Raw genomic sequence first — 21,549 nt, 5'->3', positions numbered from 1 at the left:
AGGAAACCCAAACAGTTCCTATAACCATTAAAGAAATTCAATTAAAAAGCCTAGTAGGTGAACAGATATAACACACAGGCCCCCACTGTATGGCCAACTAATCACGACAAATCAGTGTTCAGCCACTATACTGATCTTTGTAGCCACTCCCTTTAATCCCGAAGCACTGTCTTCAGCTGTAAAGGACTGTGAGGCTGCATGTTTGTTCCACCCTTCTGGGATGCATATCTGCCTGTCAACTGGCAAAGGCCAGGTAGTGTCCCATGATTCAGAAAACTCTGAGGAGCCTTTCCAAATAAGCTCTCTCTGAGGCCCATCAGGCTTCCCTGATGGCTCAGTTGGTAAAGAATCCACCTGCAATGTGGGAAATCTGGGTTCGATCCCTGGGTTGGGAAGATCTCCTGGAGAAGGAAAAAGCTATCCACTCCAGTATTCTTGGGCTTTCCTTGTGGCTCAGCTGGTAAAGAATTTGCCTGCAATGCGGGAGACCTGGGTTCGATCCCTGGGTTGGGAAGATTCCCTGGAGAAGAGAAAGGCTACCCTACCCACTCCAGTATTCTGGCCTGGAGAATTCCATCGACTGTACAGTCCATGGGGTCGCAAAGAGTCAGACACGACTGAGCGAAGACCCATCAGTTAATAGCATGAACATTTTGAGGTTATAAAGGTTAAGGAAACTTCCACTAGAAGTTAAGAAAGGGTTTCCTGGATGGCCCAGTAGTCAAGAATACACCTGCCAATGCAAGGGACAGGGCTTCCATCCCTGGTCTGGGAAGACTCCATAGGCCCTGGGGCAGCTAAGCCCTTCAAAGCCCTAGAGCCCTGGCGCCGGCTCCCCAGGAGGGACCGCTGCAGTGAGAAGCCTGAGCACCACAAGTAGAGAGTAGCCCTGTTGCTGCCACTGGAGAAAGATGGCAAGACCCGGAGCAGCCAAAACGTAATTAATTAAGTAACACTTTAAAAAAGAAGTTAAGAAAACTTGACTGAACTGAGTAACACTCTAAAAAAGAAGTTAAGGAAAGTTAACTGTAGAACTCGTTTCTTTTGGGGTACGGATATACTCCCCTTAAGGTAATACAGTAGGTCTTCCTGCTATAGGATAATCCTAAGAAATTCTCCACGTGAAGGCAAGATCATGTAAACTTCCCAAGGCAGGCATTAATGTAAACAAATTATAAAGATCCTACTTTTTCTAGAAAGGAATTCGCCTTACAAAATGATCTGCTTATCAAATGAATCAACTGTGAGCGAATTTTCAGAATATACTAGACAGCGTCCTGATAACCGGAGATGTTCCATCCTTCTATTAGTTCTCATATTCAGAAGGAAAGGGATCAACGTTGCTGAGCTACTGAAATCTCAGGATCCTGAATATGGTGGGAATTTGTGGGTGAGGATGAAGGCGACGTCAGAGAAGAGATCACGAAACGTTTAGAAGTATAGACCAGCAGTCCCCAGCCTTTTCGGCACCAGGGACCGGATTCTTGGACAACAGTTTTCCTATGGACCGGGGTGGGAGGGATGGTTTGGGGATGATTCAGACACATCATATTTATTGTGTACTTTATTTCTATTATTATTATATCAACTCCACCTCAGATGATCAGGCATTAGATTCCAGAGGTTGGGGACCCCTGGTGTAGATTCTGACACTCCAGGCAGGAAGCATGACAGAGCCAGCTCTACCATCACCAGTTGATGGGTTTTCTCCCCAAACGTTGTTAGCTCATCACAGCACTTGGCACTCCAGCAGCCCCTCCTGCCCCTGAGGTTGGGCCTCCTCTGATTGTCCATGATGCTCACATCCATGCTAAATGAAGCACTCGAGGATTTTTTAAAATTTTATTTTATTGAAGTATAGTTGATTTACGTTGTTGGGTTAATTTCTGCTGACTCACCTTATATACACACACACACACATTCTTAGCACTTGAGGATTGTTTTGAAAAATGATTTGAGTTATCATTATGGTCTTTACCTCGGCAAGACTGTTTGTTTTTGACTATTTTTATTTTAGGGATTAAAATCTGATTTTGCTTATACACTGGAATATTGCTCAGCATTTAGAGAAAGGAAGACTGGAAAATGCATGCATCTCCATACAAAATCTCAAACACAGTATATGGAGGGAAAGAAGCAACACACAAGCATATATGCTGTATGATTCTACCCAGAATGTGCTGTGTGGATTCGAGAAGGGGCAAAACAAATATGGTGCTATCAATAAGAACAGTGGTTGCATCAAAACAGTTGGGGATGGACATGTACACACTGCTGTATTTAGGATGGGTAACCAATAAGGACCTACTGTATAGCACAGGGAACTCTGCCCAATGTCATGTGGCAGCCTGGGTGGGAGGGGAGTTTGGGGGAGAATGGATACCTGTGTATGTACGGTTGAGTCCCTTTGCTACTCACCTGAAACTATCACAACATTGTTAATTGACAGTGTGAAGTGAAAGTTGCTCAGTCATGTCTGACTCTTTGTAACTCCAGGGACTGTACAGTTCATTAAGTTCTCCAGGCCAGAAGACCGGAGTGGGTAGCTCTTCCCTTCTCCAGGGGATCTTCTGAACCCAGGGTTTGAACCCAGGTCTCCCACATTGCAGGCAGATTCTTTACCAGCTGAGCCACAAGGAAAGTCCAAGAATCCTGGAGTGGGTAGCCTATCCCTTCTCCAGTGGATCTTCCTGACCCAGGAATTGAACTGGGGTCTCCTGCATTTTATACCCCGAGACAAAATGCAAAGTTTTTGAAAACAAACTCAGAATAAATTTAAGGACTTCCCTGTCGGGCTTCCCTTATAGCTCAGTTGGGAAAGAATCTGCCTAAAATGCAGGAGGCCTGGGTTTGATTCCTGGGTTGGGAAGATCCCCTGGAGAAAGAAATGGCAACCCACTCCAGTATCCTTGCCTGGAGAATTCCATGGACAGAGGAGCCTGGTGGGCTACAGTTCATGGGGTTCCAAAGATCGGACACACCTGAGCAACTAACACACACTGCTGGCCCAGTGTTTAAGACTCCACACTGCCAATACAGGGGGCCCAGGCTCGAGCCGTGGTTGGGGAACTGAGATGCCGTATGCCATGTGGCAAGACCCAGGGATAAAAATAAATAGATCAATTTGGGAAGGAGTAATACAAATTTTTAAAAAGAATAAATTTAATAACCAAGGAAGTGAAAGACCTGTTGAAAATGATTCATTTTAAGTAAGAGGAAATTTGCTTGTGCTTTTGACTCTGTGATTCATGTTCCAAAGCTTTCTTGACTCCTTCATTCAATGTCCAGAATAGAAATCAAGGTTTGTTTTCAGGTGTGAAAAAAAATGGCATGCTGTGTGCTTTGTGTCCTCCTGTGTGGGAAAAGGACTTACCGGAAGTGAATAATTTATGTTTGGACAGAAATCTTACTTTCTCTCCTTGCACACATCTCATCCATGTTTGGCAGATACTTACATGCATTCTTTCTGTGTAGGAAAGAAAAAGTCCAAATTCAAAACGTTTAAGAAGTTCTTTGGGAAGAAGAAGAGAAAGGAGTCGTCTTCTTCCACAGGAAGTAGCACCTGGAAGCAAAGTCAGGCGAAGAACGAGGTCATGGCCATTGAGTCAGGACCAGTGGGCTACGACTCAGAGGACGAGCTGGAGTGAGTTGTCTTTTCCGTCCTTCAGGCTTGTGTGTTCCAGGGAGCAGAGGAGGACACAGGAGGACCCCAGAACTCAGGCTTGTTGTCATGGTTACTCGATGGACTTCTGAGCCCCTCTCCTCCTAAATAATTTCACAGAAGGTGTTTGAGATTCTTCCATAGAAGTGGTGTTTTCTGTCTTTTTGTACACAGGGATGCAGAAAGTTGGTGGGGGGAGATTATTAGGTACCTGTTATGTGCCAGGTGTGTATATATCAAAAGTCTGCAATAAATGTAGGAGGGGAGGTAAGAGATACCATCTTATAAGCGAGTAAACCAAGCTTGGGAGAAATTTCAGAAAATCCGCCCAGTGTCCTGCTCTGCAGAGTGGCAAGATTAGGATGTAATCCCTGATTTCATTTGACTTAAAACCCTTTTTGAGGACCTGGATATTATACCAGAGAAATACATCTGTCTAAGCCTAAACCTTGAATAACCGAATAAGAAAATTTTCCATTAGAGAGGAGTAGGGGGAGGGCTTCTTACTTTACTTCTTAGAAAAATCATCCAAAAAACATTGTTGCCTACAAAATCTGGGAAAGTTGCTTGGTCGTGTCTGACTCTTTGCGACCCCAGGGACTATACAGTCCATGGAATTCTTGAGGCCAGAATACTGGAGTGGGTAGCCTTTTCCTTCTCCAGGAGATCTTCCCAACCCAGGGATCAAACCCAGGGATCAAACCCAAGCCTCCCGCATTGCAGGTGGATTCTTTACCAGCTGAGCTACAAGGGAAGACCCTCCCCCCAAAAAAAACATTGTTAGGAAGAACAAAACCAATAGGTATAAAATATGGAAAAGTCTAGTGAAGAAATCCTTATTATTTCCTAACTTGTATTTCATCAAGATATAGTTATAATGCACATGCTTCAGTTATTCTAGCAGTTATTTCTGTGAGTAAAAGGAGGGGAAAAAAACAGATCGTTGCCTTGTCAGGTTTTATGTTTCTTTTAAACAACCTTGACACCATAATTTGAGAATAAAACTCTTTGGGAGGCATAATGACCCTGGTGGGTCACAGACCATGCTGAGATGGGTTCACCGGCTCTTGCATCCCTGGGAGGGGTCCTGTCTCCTCCCTCCTCACCAGTCTCTTCGCCCATTTCTAGAGTAGAAATTACACTAGAGTGTTCCATTCCCAGGTGGCACTAGTGGTAAAGAACCTGCCTGCCTGTCAGTGCAGGAGATGTGAGAGATGTGAGTTCGATCCCTGGGTTGTAAAGTTCCCCTGGAGGAGGGCATGGCAACCCACCCCAGTGTCTCCTGTCCTGGAGGATCCCGCGGACAGAAGAGCCTGCAGGGCTACAGTCCACTCTTCAACAGAGTCAAACGAAACTTAAGGAGCTCTGCACACAGGTGCAGAAGTCACACTGACCGCTTGGTGGCAGCAAATGACTAAAGAGGAGAGGTTTGAGTTAGTCTTCCAGTGTTTCTCCTGCTGTGGGCGGGGAGCAAGAAGCACCCACATGGTAGCTTGGGAAGAGCGAGCTCTACACGCATTTTTTAAAGGCAGCTCCAGACTCTTGGGGAGCAAGAGATGATAATATTGCTCACTTTTACATGTCTTCACTGGGTCAGCCCCAGGGACATTATAACACTTGTGCCCCCGCCCCTCCCAACACACAGCCTGTCTCTCCACCAAAACACAGACAAGGAACGAGAGCATGGCTGGAGGGGTGAGCTGGGCTGAAATGACCTGTCCACTTGCCCATCTTCTGTCGCTAGAGTCTGTGGACGGTGCCCTTTTCATCTTTGTATTCTCGGCACCTGGCGGGGGCCAGTCCTGGTGGAGGTTCCCTGGAGTGCTGCTAGGAGAGGAAGTTTGCTGTGGGGTGGGAAACGTACTTTGAGAGCAGAGATGAAACAACATCTTCTCTCTTTTATCCCAGATTTACTGGGAGTTCGCTGATACATAACACTGTGGGAGTTCTAAAGCGTGCACTGTGTTGATTTAATGCACTTTACACGCTGCCAAATGATCACCACCATAGCATTCCCTAATTCCGGCATCACGTCACCTAGTTACTATTTCCCTTTCGTGGTGAGAGTCTTTAAGATCTACGCTCGTCGCAGTTTTCGAGTCTGTAATATGGCATAATTACCTTTAATCGTGCTGCAGCAGCTGTGCTGTCGCCCCTGAACTTACTCACCTTGTGGCTGGAAGTTTGTACCCTTTGACAACAACTCCCTGTTCCCCCTACCCCCCAGCCCCTGGTAACCACCGTTTAATCTTTGTGTCTGTGTTTGCGAAGTCATTTCAGTCGTGTCCGACTCTTTACGACCCTGGAGACCATAGCCCCCCAGGCTCCCCTGTCCATGGGGTTCTCCAGGCAAGAATACTGGAATGTGTTGCTTTCTTTTTTAGATTCCACATGTGCAATCATAGAGTATTTGTCTTTCTCTGTCTGACATATTTCACTTAGCCTAATGCCTTCAGCATCCGTCCATGTTGTTGAAAATGGAAGGATGTCCTTCCTTCTCATGAATAAATAATATTCCATTGTACATATGTATCCCACCTTCTTTACCCACTCACCCATTGATGGACCCCTAATTTGTTTCCGTAGTTTGGCTGTTGTGAATAGTGCTACAATGAACGTGGGAATTCAGATGTCTCTTCAAGATCCTGTTTTCATTTCCTTCAGATAAATACCCAAAAGCGGAGTTGCTGGATCATATGATAGTTCTGTTGATACTTTTAACTTTTTGAGGAACCTCTATACCGTTCTCCATAGTGACTGCCCCAACTTACATTCTCAGCAACAGTGCAAAAGGGTTCACTTTTCTCCACATCCTTACTATCACTTCTCTCCTTTAATTTTTGTAAAAGCCATTGTCGCAGATCTGAAGTGACGTCCCTTTGGTTTTGATTTGCATTTCCTTGATGGTTGGGGATGTTGAGTACCTTGTCACATGCCCGTTGGCCATCTGTTGTCTTTGACAAAATGTCTGTTTAGATCTTCTCATTTTGTATTTCGATTGGGTTTTTGCTGTTGAGTTGTATGAGTCCTTTATATATGTTACTATTTTGGATATTATCCCCTTACCAAATACAAGCTTGCAAATACTTTTTCCCATTCTGCAAATTGCCTTTTCATTTCAGTGATGGTTTCCTTTGCTGTGCAGAAGCTACTTAATGTGTTGTATTCCTATTTGTTTATTTTTTATTTTGTTTCCTTTGCTTTGATGTCAGATTCAGTAACTCATTTCCAGATGTCAGGGCACCTACTCCCTATTTTTTCTTCTGGTTTTTCAGTTTCAGGCCTTACATTCAAGTCTTTAATCCATTTTTATTTCTGTATATGGTGTGAGATAGTGATCCATTTCATTCTTTTGCCTGCGACTGTCCAAGTTTTCCAAACACTGTTTACTGAAGAGACTGTCCTTTCCCCATGGTATATTCTTGGTTTCTATGTTGTGGAGTAATTGACAGTACAAGAAACAAAAATTTAAAGGTGCTCTTTAGTCTCTGCAAAGAGTCCATAAGCCTGCTAGACTTTGTAGAAACTTCTCATCAATCACTATGGGCAAAAAGGTCCACTCACTGGGGTTTCCCTGGTGGCTTAGAGGTAAAGAATCTGCCAGTCAGTGCAGGGGACACGGGTTCGTTGGCTGGTCCAGGAAGATCCTCCGTGCCCCAGATCTGCTAAGCCTGTGTGCCACAACTGATGAGCCTGTGCTTCAGAGCCCAGGAGCTGCAGCTGCTGAAGCCTGCATGCTCCGCAGCCTGTGCTCCACAGCAAGAGGAGCCGCTGCAATGAGAAGCCTGCGCACCGCAACTGGAGAATAGCCTGAGCTCTCCACAACCAGGGAGAGCCCACATACAGCAACAAAGACCCAGCACAGCCAAATAAAAGAAAACAAAGTTATAAAGAAAAAAGTTCCACTTACCAAGGTGCATGGATGCTGGCAAACCACATGAAGCCCTGTAGATTTGAAAAAGTTGATGCCCGTGTATTGAGTCAACGTGGTTATGCTTCTTGAGTCTCTTAATCTATTGGCTTGGCCAAAAAGTTTGCTCGGGTTTTCCTCACGCTCGTATAGAGGGGACTCCTGTGGTGGTCCAGTGGCTCAGACTCTGTGCTCCGAATGCGGGAGGCCATGGTCTGATTCCTGGTCAGGGAACTGGATCCCACGCGCTACAGCTGCAAGTTTGCATGCTGCAACTAAAGATCACGCATACTGCAGCTAAGACCAAGTGTAGCCAGGCGAATAAAATTTTTTTTTTAAAAGACCCCATAGAAAACCCTGACCAACTTTTTGGCCAACCCGATGTAGCAATTTTACTTCACCACCACCCCCCACCCCCAGCTTTGTTTCATGTCACTGATGTGATGGAGACTATCCCACAATCTGCATCTGTTTTCTTTTCATGTGGTTGATCTCATCCCTATATTCTCTGAATTTCTTGTAGAGCAGTAGATGGACCTAGATACTTGATTAGCAGTGGATTCGATGGCGCTGGCACTTACTGCCCCATCACACCATCAGGCACATACTTTCTGCTTGTCTCACTTCTGGTGATGCCTAGGCTGAGTCGTGGACTTGGGGGTTCTTTCTTATCTGATCCCGCCATCAACCCTCATCTGGTGGTTTTTACACCTGCTGATGGTCACTCCGTGCTTATCTACTCTTGCTTTATTGACTGCGTCAAAGCCTTTGACTGTGTGGATCACAACAAACACTGGAAAATTCTTAAAGAGATGGGAATACCAGACCACCTGACCTACCTCCTGAGAAATCTGTATGCGGGTCAAGAGGCAACAGTTAGAGCTGGGCATGGAACAACAGACTGGTTCCAAATAGGAAAAGGAGTACATCAAGGCTGTATACTGTCACCTGCTTGTTTAACTTATATGCAGAGTACATCATGAGAAATACTGGGCTGGAAGAAGCACAAGCTGGAATCAAGATTTCCAGGAGAAATATCAATAACCTCAGATACACAGATGACACTACCCTTATGGCAGAAAGGGAAGAAGAACTAAAGAGCCTCTTGATGAAAGTGAAAGAGGAGAGTGAAAAAGTTGGCTTAAAGCTCAACATTCAGAAAACGAAGATCATGGCATCTGGTCCCATCACTTCATGGCAAATAGATGGGGAAACAATGGAAACAGTGAGAGACTTTATTTTCTTGGGCTCCAAAATCACTGCAGATGGTGACTGCAGCCATGAAATTAAAAGATGCTTGCTCCTTGGAAGGAAAGTTATGACTAACCTAGACAGCATATTTAAAAGCAGAGACATTACTTTGCCAACAAAGGTCCATCTAGTCAAAGCTATAGTTTTTCCAGTAGTCATGTATGGATGTGAGAGTTGGACTGTAAAGCTGAGCGCTAAAGAATTGATGCTTTTGAACTGTGGTGTTGGAGAAGATTCTTGAGAGTCCCTTGGACTGAAGGAGATCCAACCAGTCAATCCAGGCTCCTCTGTCCATGAAAACTCTCCAGGCAAGAATCCTGGAGTGGGTTGCCATATCCTCCTCCAGCGGATCTTCTCAACCCAGGGATCAAACCCAGGTCTCCTGAATTGCAGGCAGATTCTTTACCAGCTGAGCTACCAGGGAAGCCCAATATGAGACTATCAGTTACTAATATTAGACTTAGAATTACACTGAATCACCAGGGAAGTCCCAATCCTTATTTATTTTTATGTTCACATTGTCCCGTCTTATGCTACTGAGGGTCACTTCAGATTAGTTCCTTGTTCTTTTGATGTTTTGACATTCCATTTGTTTCTGAAGGGGTCTTTTCTTTCTTGCCTGTTGAGAAATTTTCGATTATTTTGCACATTTCCTGCCCTAGACCTGTAATCAGCCATTTCCTCACAGGTTCCTTTAGCGTGAAGTGGTTTTTAGAGACCACAGAGAGGTGATGGTTGCTAGTTGTTGTTCAGTCACTCAGTCGTGTCCGACTCTTTGCCACCCCGTGGACTACAGCACATCAGACTTCCCTGTCCTTCACCATCTCCCAGAGTTTGCTCAAACTCATGTTCATTGAGTCGGTGATGCCATCCACCCATCTCATCCTCTGTTGCCCCGTTCTCCTCCTGCCCCCAATGTTTCCCAGCATCAGGGTTTTTCCAGTGAGTTGGCTCTTTGCATCAGGTGGCCAAAGTATTGCTCCATCTTCATCTTCAACATCAGTCCTTCCAATGAATATTCAGGGTTGATTTCCTTTAGGATTGACTAGTCAGCTATCATTGCTTCTAAGCCTTTCCAGTAGATATAGCCAGGAAATATTTCTTTTTAAGAGAGAAAAATAAATCATTAATTCACTGATATTTCCAGTTCAGATTTAATTGTACAAAAATTTTACTTCCTTAATTCTTTGTTTGAATTCATTTTTCTCTAATACTGGAAATCTTGGCTCTTAATGAGACTAACAAAATTATTTTCTTCATCATATAATAATCTTATTACTCCCTTCCCCACACAGAGGTATTACATACTATAAAGATTGTTCTGTGTTGTTTTTTTTAAAATCAACATTGCTACTGATATAAGAACTACAATTTGCTGTCTTTGTGCTTTTTGGTCTTAGAATGTATCCTATTACGGATATAGAGTCAAAAGTAAAAAGTCTCTTGAAATCATTCTTTTCTCTGTGTGGTTATGCCAACAACCTGATATAAAATTAGACTTGTTTGTTTTCTGGTTTTAGAGACCAATTGATTTCCCTTTCCCTTTTTTTTTGGTTTTAACTATGCCAAATGTTTACATAGTTTCAAAGACAAAATTGTACTTGTAAGTAAATACTGTGGCACCCTGTCTGCCCATCTTGTTCTGTCCTTCCCCTTCAAGGAGACTATTTTTATTCATTTGTTCCTTATCCTCCATTTTTTATTTTTTAAAAAATACACATGGGATCTTTCCTGGAGGTCCAGTGGTTGAAACTCCATGCTTCCAATATAGGGGGTGCACGTTCAAGCCCTGGTCAGGGAATTAAGATCCCACATGCTGCGCAGTGCAGCCAAGGTATTAAAAAAACAAAAACAAAAAACCTTTTAAAAAATACACACAAACACACGTATGTTCATGTATGTTCACAGCCCTTTCCCAGGCAGAGCTAACCCACCATAAACACTGCTCCGTGTTTATCTTTCACTTAGTAGGCTCTGATGTCGCCTGTACCCAAGGATGCGCCTCACCCCTCAGTCACCTGCAGAGCCTCTGTTGTCTGTTGCATGACGTCCACCTGCTGGGGGACACGTGGCCTGCCTCCAGCCTCTTGCGCGTATGAACGCTGCTGTTGTCAGTGGCCTCAGGCACAGGGCATTTCCACACTGTCTTGAATTCTAGTTACACGCAGCACGGAGGTGTTTGGGCAGTGATTATGGTTTCCAGAGGGCATGGCCACAGGCTGCCCACTGCGGGAGGGAGCCCCAGGTGTGCATGTGACCTCTGGGACAAGAGTTATTGGCAGAGGGGCCCTCCTGGTTCTCTCACTGGGCCTCACTCTCTCCCAGACACGTGCGGGCACTTGGGAACTCCAAGTTCCCCACTGACACACTTACTGCCGTGGCTGGAAGTGTTGCTGACCAGGGCTCTGGGCCTCCTTAAGCAATAGAAGTGGGCTTCCCAGGTGGTGCTAGTGGCAAAGAACCCAGCCGCCAATGCAGGAGATGCAGGGGATGCGGATTCCATCCTCGGGTCGGGAAGATCCCTTCGAGAAGGAAATAGCAACCCGCTCCAGTATTCTTGCCTGGGAAATCCCATGGACAGAGGAGCCTGGTGGGCTACAGTCCATAGGGTCGCAAAGAGTCCGAAATGACTGAGCGACTTAGCACAATCAATAGAAATAGAGGCCAGAGAAGAAGTTCAGGCAAGGCTTTATGTGGGCCCCTGCTAAAACAGGGGGAAATGAAAAGAAGCAATAATTTCTCTTGCTTGCTGGCTCCTTGAGAAGGATGAACTTGTTCCTTATATGAGGTGAGGGTAGAGGTGTGTCCAGGGATCGGGCTACAGGGGTGGCTTAGCTGGTGCCGGGTGCAAGGGACATGCGCGGCCCCCTGCTTTTGCGTCCCTCTCTTCAAAAGTAGCAGTCGGGTTTTCTGGTCTCTCCGTATCTTTTGTCCAGAATTGGCCCCAGCTGCGCATGCATGCAGTTATTTTCAGTCCGTACGTTTCCTTGTATTTTGTTCCTCTCGAGGAGGTGTGCCCAGGTGCAAGCGTCGCAGCTCTACAGCGCAGGGCCCCAGGGCCCAGGCGTCTCACGTCACTAACCAGCACAGTTAGGTCTGTGGGGAGCAAGGGCACACCCAGGAGTCCCCAGGGTCTCCCAGGGGACAGGATGCCCAGGGCAGGGTCGGGGGCAGCTGGTGCTGAAGATGGCAGTGTCTGCGGGCCAGGCTTTCCTTCCTTCGTCTCGTCTGAGTCACCTCCTTCCACCTATTGTTCAGGTTGCCACTGCCACTAGGAACATCTGACACGAACTACCACAGCCTCTTAGGATGTTTTGTGAACATCCTGTGGGTTCCGTCTCCAACTGGAGCCTGGAGCCTGGGGCCGGGGAACGGGCTGCGCCGATGACGCCCGAAGGGCCTACCACCTACACGCTGGCCGAGTTGCACTAGTATCATTATCAGCAGTGAGGGGGGCGTGGCTTTGCACTTGGCAGTTTTCGTTTCGTAAATTATTTATTTACTTATTTATTTTTGGCTGTGCTCGGCCTTCCTTGCTGCCCAGGCTTTTACTCTGGTCGTGTGGAGTGAGCAGGGCAGGGGGGGTGCCTCCTCTCGAGTCGCAGCACTCACTTCTCACTGCGGTGGCTTCTCTTGCCGCAGAGCACGGGATCCAGGCTCTTGGGCTCAGGAGCTGCTGCTCAGGAGCGTGGCTCAGGGGCTTAGTTGCTGCGAGACATGCAGGATCTTCCTGATCTGTCCTTTTGCTCTTGGTCACCCAGTCATCTCTGACTCTTTGAAACCCCATGAGCTCTAACCTGCCAGGCTCCTCTGTCCTTGGGATTTTCCAGGCGAGAAATTGGGATGCCATTCCCTTCTCCAGGCTATCTTCCCAACCCAGGGACTGAACCTGCATCTCCTGCATTGGCAGGCGGATTCTTTACCACCTGGGAGCCACCTGGGAAGCCCGCCATCCTCATTTCAAATTCATGGTTGTGTATGTCCTGGACCACATGGTGAGGATGCCTCTGTCCAGCAGGCCCTCATTCTCCTGTGCAAACACGGCCTCCGGCCCCCCAAGGGAGTGCATGCTCGCCCACAGGGGACGACCTGACCCTCCCCGGGCGTGCAGCACAGCCCACTTCACAGCCTGCCAGCCAGCCCAGGCCCCCTGCCAGCCCTTCCTCTCTGCAGGCCTACTGTTCTGGGCCTCTCACCTCATCAGACCTCGGTTTTCCCCTTAATGAAAAGAATTCACACCTCCTTCAGATATGTCAGGAAAATTCCTAGCCCTGCAGAGCTTCAGATAGTTGACTGTGGTATTTGATGGAATGAGCTGAGTCAGGGCAGTTACAAACAAAATACGGCTGGACGGTTGCTGGAGGGTGTGCCCTTACCCTCATACCCGTAGGTTGATCCCGAGCCCAAACCCATAGTTGCAGTGCCTCTTTCTTCCTAGGGACTCGAGGGGCGCGCTGGGGAGCCGGGCCCTCTCCCACGACAGTATTTTCATCCCCGAATCGGGGCAGGACCCTCCTCGGCCGGTGCGGGTGTTTTCCCAAGAAAACGTGTGTGACCGGATTAAAGCGCTGCAGGTAAACTTTCCTGGGCAGCGGATATGCATTGGGAAGTCTTAAAATGATACCTGCTTTTCCTTGATATATTTTAAAGCCTAATCGAATGCACGTCACAGCTCTCCCAAGACTCGCCCAGTTAGTTACAGACGGGCCATGTCTCCTCATTCATAACCACTCACTTTCAAGATGACAGCAGGGGAACTGGTGGCAGACACTGAGTTTATTTAGCTCCCCGGCCTGGGCAAGGATGTTAAAAATACCTCCGGAATGAATGAATTACAGCAGGGGAATTTGGGGAGAAAAGTCACTGATGAAAACTACAGCAAATGTTCTTTATTCCAACCTAGTTAAAAATACAGTGTAATGTGAAAATGGGGCCGCCACCTCCTCCCGGGAGCCTTCCAACCAAGCGGGGAGATGATGCCGGCATGAGCTCTGAGGATGACGGTCTGCCCAGGAGCCCCCCCGAGATGTCCCTGCTCCATGACATTGGTTCCAGCACTACCATAAAGGCAAGTACCACCTGCGCCACCCAGCTCCCTCCACCTCCTCCCCCTGCCTCCACACAGGGCCGTCGGGCTCTGGTGGCCCCTGTGTGTGTTCCCCGAAGATTCCTGTGAAGACTCCCGCTCAGTGTGCCTGGAGGGGTTCCAGCCAGCTCACTGGAGCCCACTGTCCGTCCTTGGGCTGTATTTATTTTCATTCTTTGAGCAGAAATTCAAGTCTCATTCAGGGATACGGTTTGGGGAGCATTTTCCACGGTGGTTGTGGATCTCATGCAGTCAACCTCATTCTTCCTGTCTGAGCAGATGACCAGAGCAGGTATCCCATTTGAAAACGGAAAACAGTTTGAGTCTGCTTTCTGTCCTCATGATATTTGGCTGGAGGGAGAAGGGAGCTTCCCAGGTGGCTCAGTGGTAAAGAATCTGCCTGCCAATGCAGGAGACACGAGTTTGATGCCTGGATCTGAAAGAGCCCCTGGAAGAAGGTATGGGAACCCACTCTGGTATTCTTTCCTGGGAAATCCCCTGGAGAGAGGAGCCTGGCAGGCTTCAGTCCGTGAGGTCACAAAGAGCTGGACACGACTGAGTGACTGCGCACAAGCAGCGAGTGGTAACACATCCGATTTAGTCTAGGCTCCTGCGTCTGCGTTTGGGACTCTGAGAACTTGTTGGTTTAGGGCTAGAAATGTGAGATGTGGCACTGGGGGACAGGGCAACAGAGAAAGTTTGACAAGCAGGAGAGGTGTCTCTGACCCCATAAGGGGGGAGACTGATCCCAGAAGCCCCCCATCCGCTTTGAAATCCAGGAGGAAGAACTGAGCCTTTTTCCCTTGTATACAAACAGCACGGCTCACACTGCCACCACCTGACTCCCTAGGGCGGGCTGAGTGATGAAATATATGTCACTGGTGTTACACAAATGCATAAGTGACCAAACAGACGACCATTTTCCCCTTGTAGACAAGCCGCCTGGTGGGGTGGGTGGAGCTGGCATTACCAGGGCCATCATCCGTTATCTAGAGCCACATCCCTGCCCTGTGTGCCCACGGAGGGTCCGAGTGCCCTGGTCAAGGGCCATCCTTGGGGGATTTCTGCAGATTCTGTGCTGCTCTGAATAGCTTCAGCAGTCAGCTCAGCTGGGAAGCTCAGAAGTTCCCCTGCGAAGGCAGATTGTCACTGTTCAGTCACTCAATCATGTTGACTCTTTGCAACCCCATGGACTGCAGCACACCAGGCTTCCCTATCTTCCACTCTCCCAGAGTTTGCTCAGACTCATGTCCATTGAGTCGAGGATGCCATCCAGCTCATCCTCTGTCATCCGCTTCTCTTCCTGCCTTCAGTCTTTCCCAGCATCAGGGTCTTCTCCAATGAGTTGGTTCTTCACATCAGGTAGCCAAAGTTTTGGAGCTGCAACTGCAGCATCAGTGTTTCCTGTGAATATTCAGGGTTGATTTCCTTTAGGATTGATTGGTTTGATCTCCTAGCAGTCCAAGGGGCTCTCAAGAGTCTTCTCCAGCACCAGAGTTCAAAAGCAGGAAAAGGAGTATTTACCTGACTTGGGTGTGGCTGTGGGTTCTCAGAAGGCAGAGGAAGGGCTGTGGTATAGCTGAAGTGTGAACACACCCAGGGCAGGGGCTCCCACATAGCAGGCCAGAGAATGACTCCTTCCAGAATTCTGCCCTGCTTGCTCCATGAGCAGGTCAGAGGGCAGTGGGCCACCCGTACCTGCTCTCCCAGCTGGACGAGAAAGCAGAGGAGACACGGAGAAAGGTGTGGCCCATTTCCTGGACTCCAAGCTCACCCTGCACCCTTCAGGTGCCGGGGAAAGGTGACAGGCTGATGGCCGTGTAAGGTGTCGTCACCAGGTAACACACATATCTCGGCATCTTCATTGGCGGAGCCTCAGGAGTGGATGTGATTTTGTGTTTGTACCATGTGGTGGGGGAACGTGAACCACCACAGGCTGACTCACCTCCACTCCATCCCGTGGTTCTCTGACGTTCCCAGCAACGTGGTTCTCTGCATTTAGCTGGGACAGTCAGCTGGGATAGACAGTATAGGAGAGTTGGTAGCTTCTAAATCTGTTAAGGATTCAAGTGTGAACCCAGCCTCAAACCCATAAAGTGCCACGATGCACAAATTTCATAGTCTGACTAGGAGCCATTCATATAGGGCAGGGCTGACCTTGTCTTCAACATCCCTCCTTTCGTGGTGACATTCTTTTTTTTTTTTTTTAAATTGGGTAATAGGACCCATTCGCTGGCATCATCGGTAACCAAAATTTGAGCCTTTAAGACTTAAAAAAAAATAAAATATTTATTACTGTGGTTTTGAAGATGCAATGACCATATTTTGTGCCCTGAAAGTTTTTAGGGCCCAGTGAGTCGACCAAGAGGGGAAAACAACACACAGCATTTGATATAATGGAACCATAAACCCCAAAAGGATGGGACTATGGGCTGTTTGATCTTTTCCTGTTGTGACACCTCACACAGGCCCACTTGCTCGACAGAGAAACTTAGGGAAGATTATTATGAAAAAAAGGTCTTCAGTAAAATGTGTTTGGTGACACTGCCAAGATAACATTTCCTGGTGAATGGGTTTTTCAGAAAATATATGGGATTATTTTTAAGTTGCATTAGCATGTGAGGTAACAATGGATAATGTTTGCTTAGTGATGTTTAAGGTAAAATTACACCTAAGAGGTCCTTGTCTAGGTTTCCTGCCATTAAGTAAGAAACAGGGGGTCAAGGGTGGCAGACTGGCAGGTCTCATTTGCTCTGGGTGATAAGGAAGAGAGCAAGGGAGACGGCCCAGCTCTGCCAGCCAAAGGCTGCACAGCCATCACTGCTGGTGAGGCCGCAGCCTGGCCCGTTGCCTCTGGGACCTGGGGGAGAACGGAGTGGGCTCAGGCAGCTCTGTGCCTCCCCGCGCGGGGACCCATTCCCCGCGCACCACACTCCACCCCTTCCTCAGTGTCAGGGCCCCTGTTTTTGAGGACGGTTAGGGTGAAGCAGCTGTCACCCAGGGTCACCCCACAGAAGCCTCTGAACCCCAGGCTACTTCCTCGGGCTTTGATCCACAGTCCCCCAACAAAGAGCAACTTGTTAGACTCCTATTAAATGCTCCACTTCCAGAATCATCTAGAAGCACAGATTCCAGGAATACTGGAGAACTGGGAGCAAGCAGTGTAAACATGAGCTCCAGAAGCTGCCGGCCCGCAGATAAAAAGACAAGTCAGCTTCTCCTCCTCTCCCGAATCTCAGCCCAGCTCACGTAGTTGCCTCACCGATCAGAGACAGAGCTTGATTCTTCTTAATCAGGAAGGGGCCCCAAGGACTTTCAGAACGACAGCTCAGACAGAGGCGAGGGCCCAGTCCCCTTTCAGGAAGATGAGCTGTGGTGGCCAGCAGGTGGGTTTTCGGGGACAGAGGCCCAAGTTCAGGGTCAGAGACGTTCAGCTCCTTCCCAGACACCCACCTCAGAGCCAGGGTGGACCATCTGCTCGGACGGTGCACACTCGGGAGCCCCATGAAGAGCAGGCAGGGAATGCTGGCCCTTCAGGTTTACAGAGGGGTGACCCCGGCCCACGTCGCCGCTGGGGATCATTCTTACTCATGGAGTCACCCCATGTGCAGAGCAGTTCATCTTGTTTGCTCTCTTGAGTCCAAGACAGTAAGAAAGAAAACCCAAATCTCAGCAAGTGTGGATATCACTGTCCCTCCAGACAAGGGCACAGGGTTCTAACATGGACTCAGAGTGACATGGACACATCCTGCCATGACTTTAAGGAGAACTACCTGGGGAAGACATCACCTGTCCAGTCGCAGGTAACTTCCCGAGGCATCAGCGACTGGGTGGGAGTCAAGGCCACAGGCATAGAGGGAGACATGGCCGTGAGTCCTGTGGTTCATTTAGAAATTTTTCCTATTTTATTCCCCTAAGAACTCGAATCGATAAAGCCACAGAACTAAAAGAGATTATGTTCACTTAGATTCCTCTCCTCATTTTATCTATTTTTACAAATAGTTTTGTTTTTGTTATTTTTAATTTTTGGCTGCACAGCATGTGGGATCTTAGTTGCTCGAGCAGGGATTGAACCCGTGCCTCCTGCAGTGGAAGCTTGGAGTCTTAAACCAGTGGCCTTCCAGGAAAGTCCCACCCCCTCATTTTAGTAATTGTCTTCTCCCAGTCGACAGGGATAAACTTTGTACTTGCATCAGATCAGTTCAGTTCAGTCACTCAGTCATGTCTGACCCTTTGTGACCCCATGGACTGCAGCACACCAGGCTTCCATGTCCATCACCAACTCCCAGAGCTTACTCAAACTCATGTCCATCAAGTTGGTAATGCCATCCAACCATCTCATCCTCTGTCGTCCCCTTCTCCTCCCACCTTCAACCTTTCCCAGCATCAGGGTCTTTTCCAGTGAGTCAGTTCTTCACATCAAGTGGCCAAAGTATTGGAGTTTCAGCTTCAGCATCAGTCCTTCCAATGAACACCCAGGACTGGTCTCCTTTAGGATGGACTGGTTGGATCTTGCAGTCCAAGGGACCCTCAAGAGTCTTCTCCAAAACCACAGTTCAAAAGCATCAATTCTTTGGCACTCAGCTTTCTTTATGTTCCAACTCTCACATCCATACGTGACCACTGGAAAAACCATAGCTTTGACTAGACAGACTTTTGCAGGCAAAGTAATGTCTCTGCTTTTTAATATGCTGTCTAGGTTGGTCATAGCTTTTCTTCCAAGGAGCAGGCATCTTTTAATTTCAAGGCATCAGACAGTAGGAGATAATTATGTTAGCAGGCCGCTGGCCACCCGCGTCGTCCTGTTGCTGCCTCATTCCTGAGAAGACCATCGACTAAATCATATTGAGGTGCATAAACTTATGATCTTGAGTTAAAATGTAAACATTGTACCACCTCACACCCATTATGACAGCTACTATTAAAAAAAAACCCAGAAAATAACAAGTGTTGGTGGAGAGAATACAGACATTGATACCCTTGTGCAGTGTTAGTGGAAATATAAAATAGTGTAGCCACTATGGAAATCAGTATGATGGTTCCTGAAAAAAATTAAACATGATGTTACCTAGTGTTAGAAGCGTTAGTTGCTTAGTCATGTCTGATTCTTTGCAACCCCATGGACTATATAGCCCGCCAGGCTCCCCTGTCCATGGGATTCTCCAGGCAAGAATACTGGAGTATTCTTTCTCTTTTTTCACACCCCTGGGCCTTGCCCATGACTTTCAGAGATGGGGCCAAGCCTGACCCCACCCTCGGAGGAATCGGGCTGGTCAGTTTCATGGGAGAAAGTTCCTTGTCTGAAGCACCTATGCAGCTGCTGTGGGCGGGTGAAGGCAGAGTTACCCATTCATGGAGCACCTCGGACTCAGGTTCTTGGAAATGAGTGATGGGCCTGCAGGGTTGACCCACCATTTCAAGCCCCGAGCCCGGAGATGAACATGATGAAAGGGGAGGCTGATGTGCTGGCTGTGCTGTTTGCTGTCTGTCAAGAGGCTGATGCTTGGCCTGTCTGCTCCTTGTCCCCTGAAGGTCTGTGTGGTTTCCTCATCCCGGCCGCAGTCTCCAGACCAGCTCTTCTCCAGGCAAGCGAGCGAAACTTCCGCCTCCCCTAGGACCTCGGACAGCAGCATGGTGCCCGTGGCTGACTTCGATTACCCCCCAGAGTTCTCCTCCTGCCTGGACAACTCTGCGGCCAAGCACAAGCTCCTCGTCAAGCCCCGCAACCAGCGGTCCAGCAAGATGAGGCGGCTGTCCTCGGTAACCGGCCAGAGGCAGGGTGGGCAGGCTCCAAGCACCCAGACACCCGGCTCCTTCCCTGTAGGGTCCCCATCCTCTGAACCACCACCTACCCCTGTGGGACCATGACCAGACTCCAGAAGCTGGGGGTGCTCGGGGTTTCAACATAAGTCAGATAAGCCCCTCCCAACAAAAGCACTTACTTATTTGTTCGGTCATTCATTCTACAACGCGTGCCAAGAGCCTGCTGTGAGCCATGGGGCGCCTCCTTCCCACTGCCTTCCGTGTGATGTCCACGCTGCAGGCCTGGCACAACCAGGCCCTGCCTGTTTACCTCTTCCTGTCCTCACCAAACATGTTTTGGCTTCCTTTCTTCTTTTGGAGCTCACCAGGCTGTCTCCCATCCCAGGCCTTAGGACCTGCTGTTGTATCCCCTGCTTGGGATACCCCCTATTCAGCCCTTGAGGGGATGGGCTTCCAGGTCCTCCCTATGAGGTTCCCCCTGAGCATCCTGTGGAAAGCAGCCCACCTGCCAATCACTGTGGGCACTTTCTCCACGGCACTGGCCACACACAGATGTGACCTTTGTCAATGGAGGCGCTTGGGTTTCACTGGTGGTTGAGATGGTAAAGAATCTGCCTGCAATGCAGAAGACCTGGATTCAATCCCTGGGTCAGGAAGATCCCCTAGAGAAGGAAATGGCAGCCCACTCCAGTATTCTTGCCTGGAGAATTCCATGGACAGAGGAGCCTGGCGGGCTTCAGTCCACGGGGTCACAGAGTCGGGCATGACTGAGCGACTAGCACTTTTTCACTTTCTGTGAGAAGACTGTGCTTCTAGCTTCTAGTCACAGAGATGCCATCCCCATGGGTGTTAGTGGAACGCCTGAATGAATGACCAAACGTGTGTGAGTGAACGACCGGGAAGAAGCTGAACAGCTAGAATGGACACTGCCTGGGGTGAGGACCCACCCAGCAGCGGAGGAGTGGTGCCCTGTAAGGACGTGCTGCCCAGGGCAGGCATCAGCCGGTCCCCCGGGAGCTGAGAGCACACTCGTGCAGTGCATCAGGTTCACGGGACAGTTGTCCCCCTCACCACTGCCACGCCTCATCCCCAGATGAGCTGAGAAGCAGGGTGTGGGGCCAGCCTGGCCACCCAGAATGACAGGGCTAAGGAAGGGATACTCAGAGACTGACATCCCTTCCTCCTTCCCTCAGGACAAGACCATGAGGTGTTGATGAGGTACCAGGGCAAGCTGGACACTGCAGCTGGAGGCAGTGGGCGGGCTCTCTCAGATTTCAGAGACCCCCTAGAGAGAGTGGCTTTTCTTCTGGGCATGTGGAAGGCGCTTTCCTTTTTTTTCTCCCTGTCTGTCTCTTGCTTATTATATTATGGAAGTGGCTTATAATTTATGTTCCAGAATCAGAATTCTAGACTTGATATAATTGGTTTACAGACTAGATTTTAAATAAAGGGAATAGCGATGAACTCAGAGATGTTATAATTTACCCCAAGTCATACAGTAACTTTTGTTCCTCATCTAAAGGTTTACATGAAGTAATGTAGGATTTTCACATTCTTTAATTGTGGAAGGTGCTTTTTAAACTCATGCCAGCAGGATTGAATTCTGAGAGAGAGAACGCTGCAGAAAGAAGGAGGCCATGTTACCCTCGGGCTAATGGCCTGTGCCCCCCTGCAGACTGGGGGGACCTAGGTGTTTGGGCAAATGCTTCTGTGTGCAGTGTCTCTCCAGTTAAAGGCTCAGTGCCACTGGGACTTGCAAGACCCACTGACTCCAATCTGCCTACCCTCATGCCGAGCGCGGTCACAGGACAAGGCAAAGCCAGCTCCCTCTGGCCCAGGTCTGAGCTTCCTTCCCATGGGGATGTCTTTTGCCCTGGA

The 21,549-nt window shown here is 48.3% G+C and overlaps 1 protein-coding gene across 6 annotated transcripts in view; it reads left to right on the top strand.

Moving 5' to 3' along the window:
• The window catches only part of KIAA1211L (KIAA1211 like), a 125,625-nt gene that overhangs the window by 83,912 nt on the left and 20,164 nt on the right, over nucleotides 1–21,549 (top strand). For all 6 annotated transcript variants that reach the window (XM_018054906.1, XM_018054907.1, XM_018054904.1 and 3 more), the window contains exons 3-6: nucleotides 3,475–3,643; nucleotides 13,261–13,396; nucleotides 13,726–13,890; nucleotides 19,441–19,668. In XM_018054906.1, coding sequence (XP_017910395.1) covers nucleotides 3,475–3,643; nucleotides 13,261–13,396; nucleotides 13,726–13,890; nucleotides 19,441–19,668 — 698 coding nt within the window. The remainder of the gene's footprint in view (nucleotides 1–3,474; nucleotides 3,644–13,260; nucleotides 13,397–13,725; nucleotides 13,891–19,440; nucleotides 19,669–21,549) is intronic.

This window comes from Capra hircus, chromosome 11 (assembly GCF_001704415.2).
Source record: "Capra hircus breed San Clemente chromosome 11, ASM170441v1, whole genome shotgun sequence".
Classification (NCBI taxonomy): Eukaryota; Metazoa; Chordata; class Mammalia; order Artiodactyla; family Bovidae; genus Capra; species Capra hircus.
This window is presented reverse-complemented; position numbering and strand designations above follow the sequence as displayed.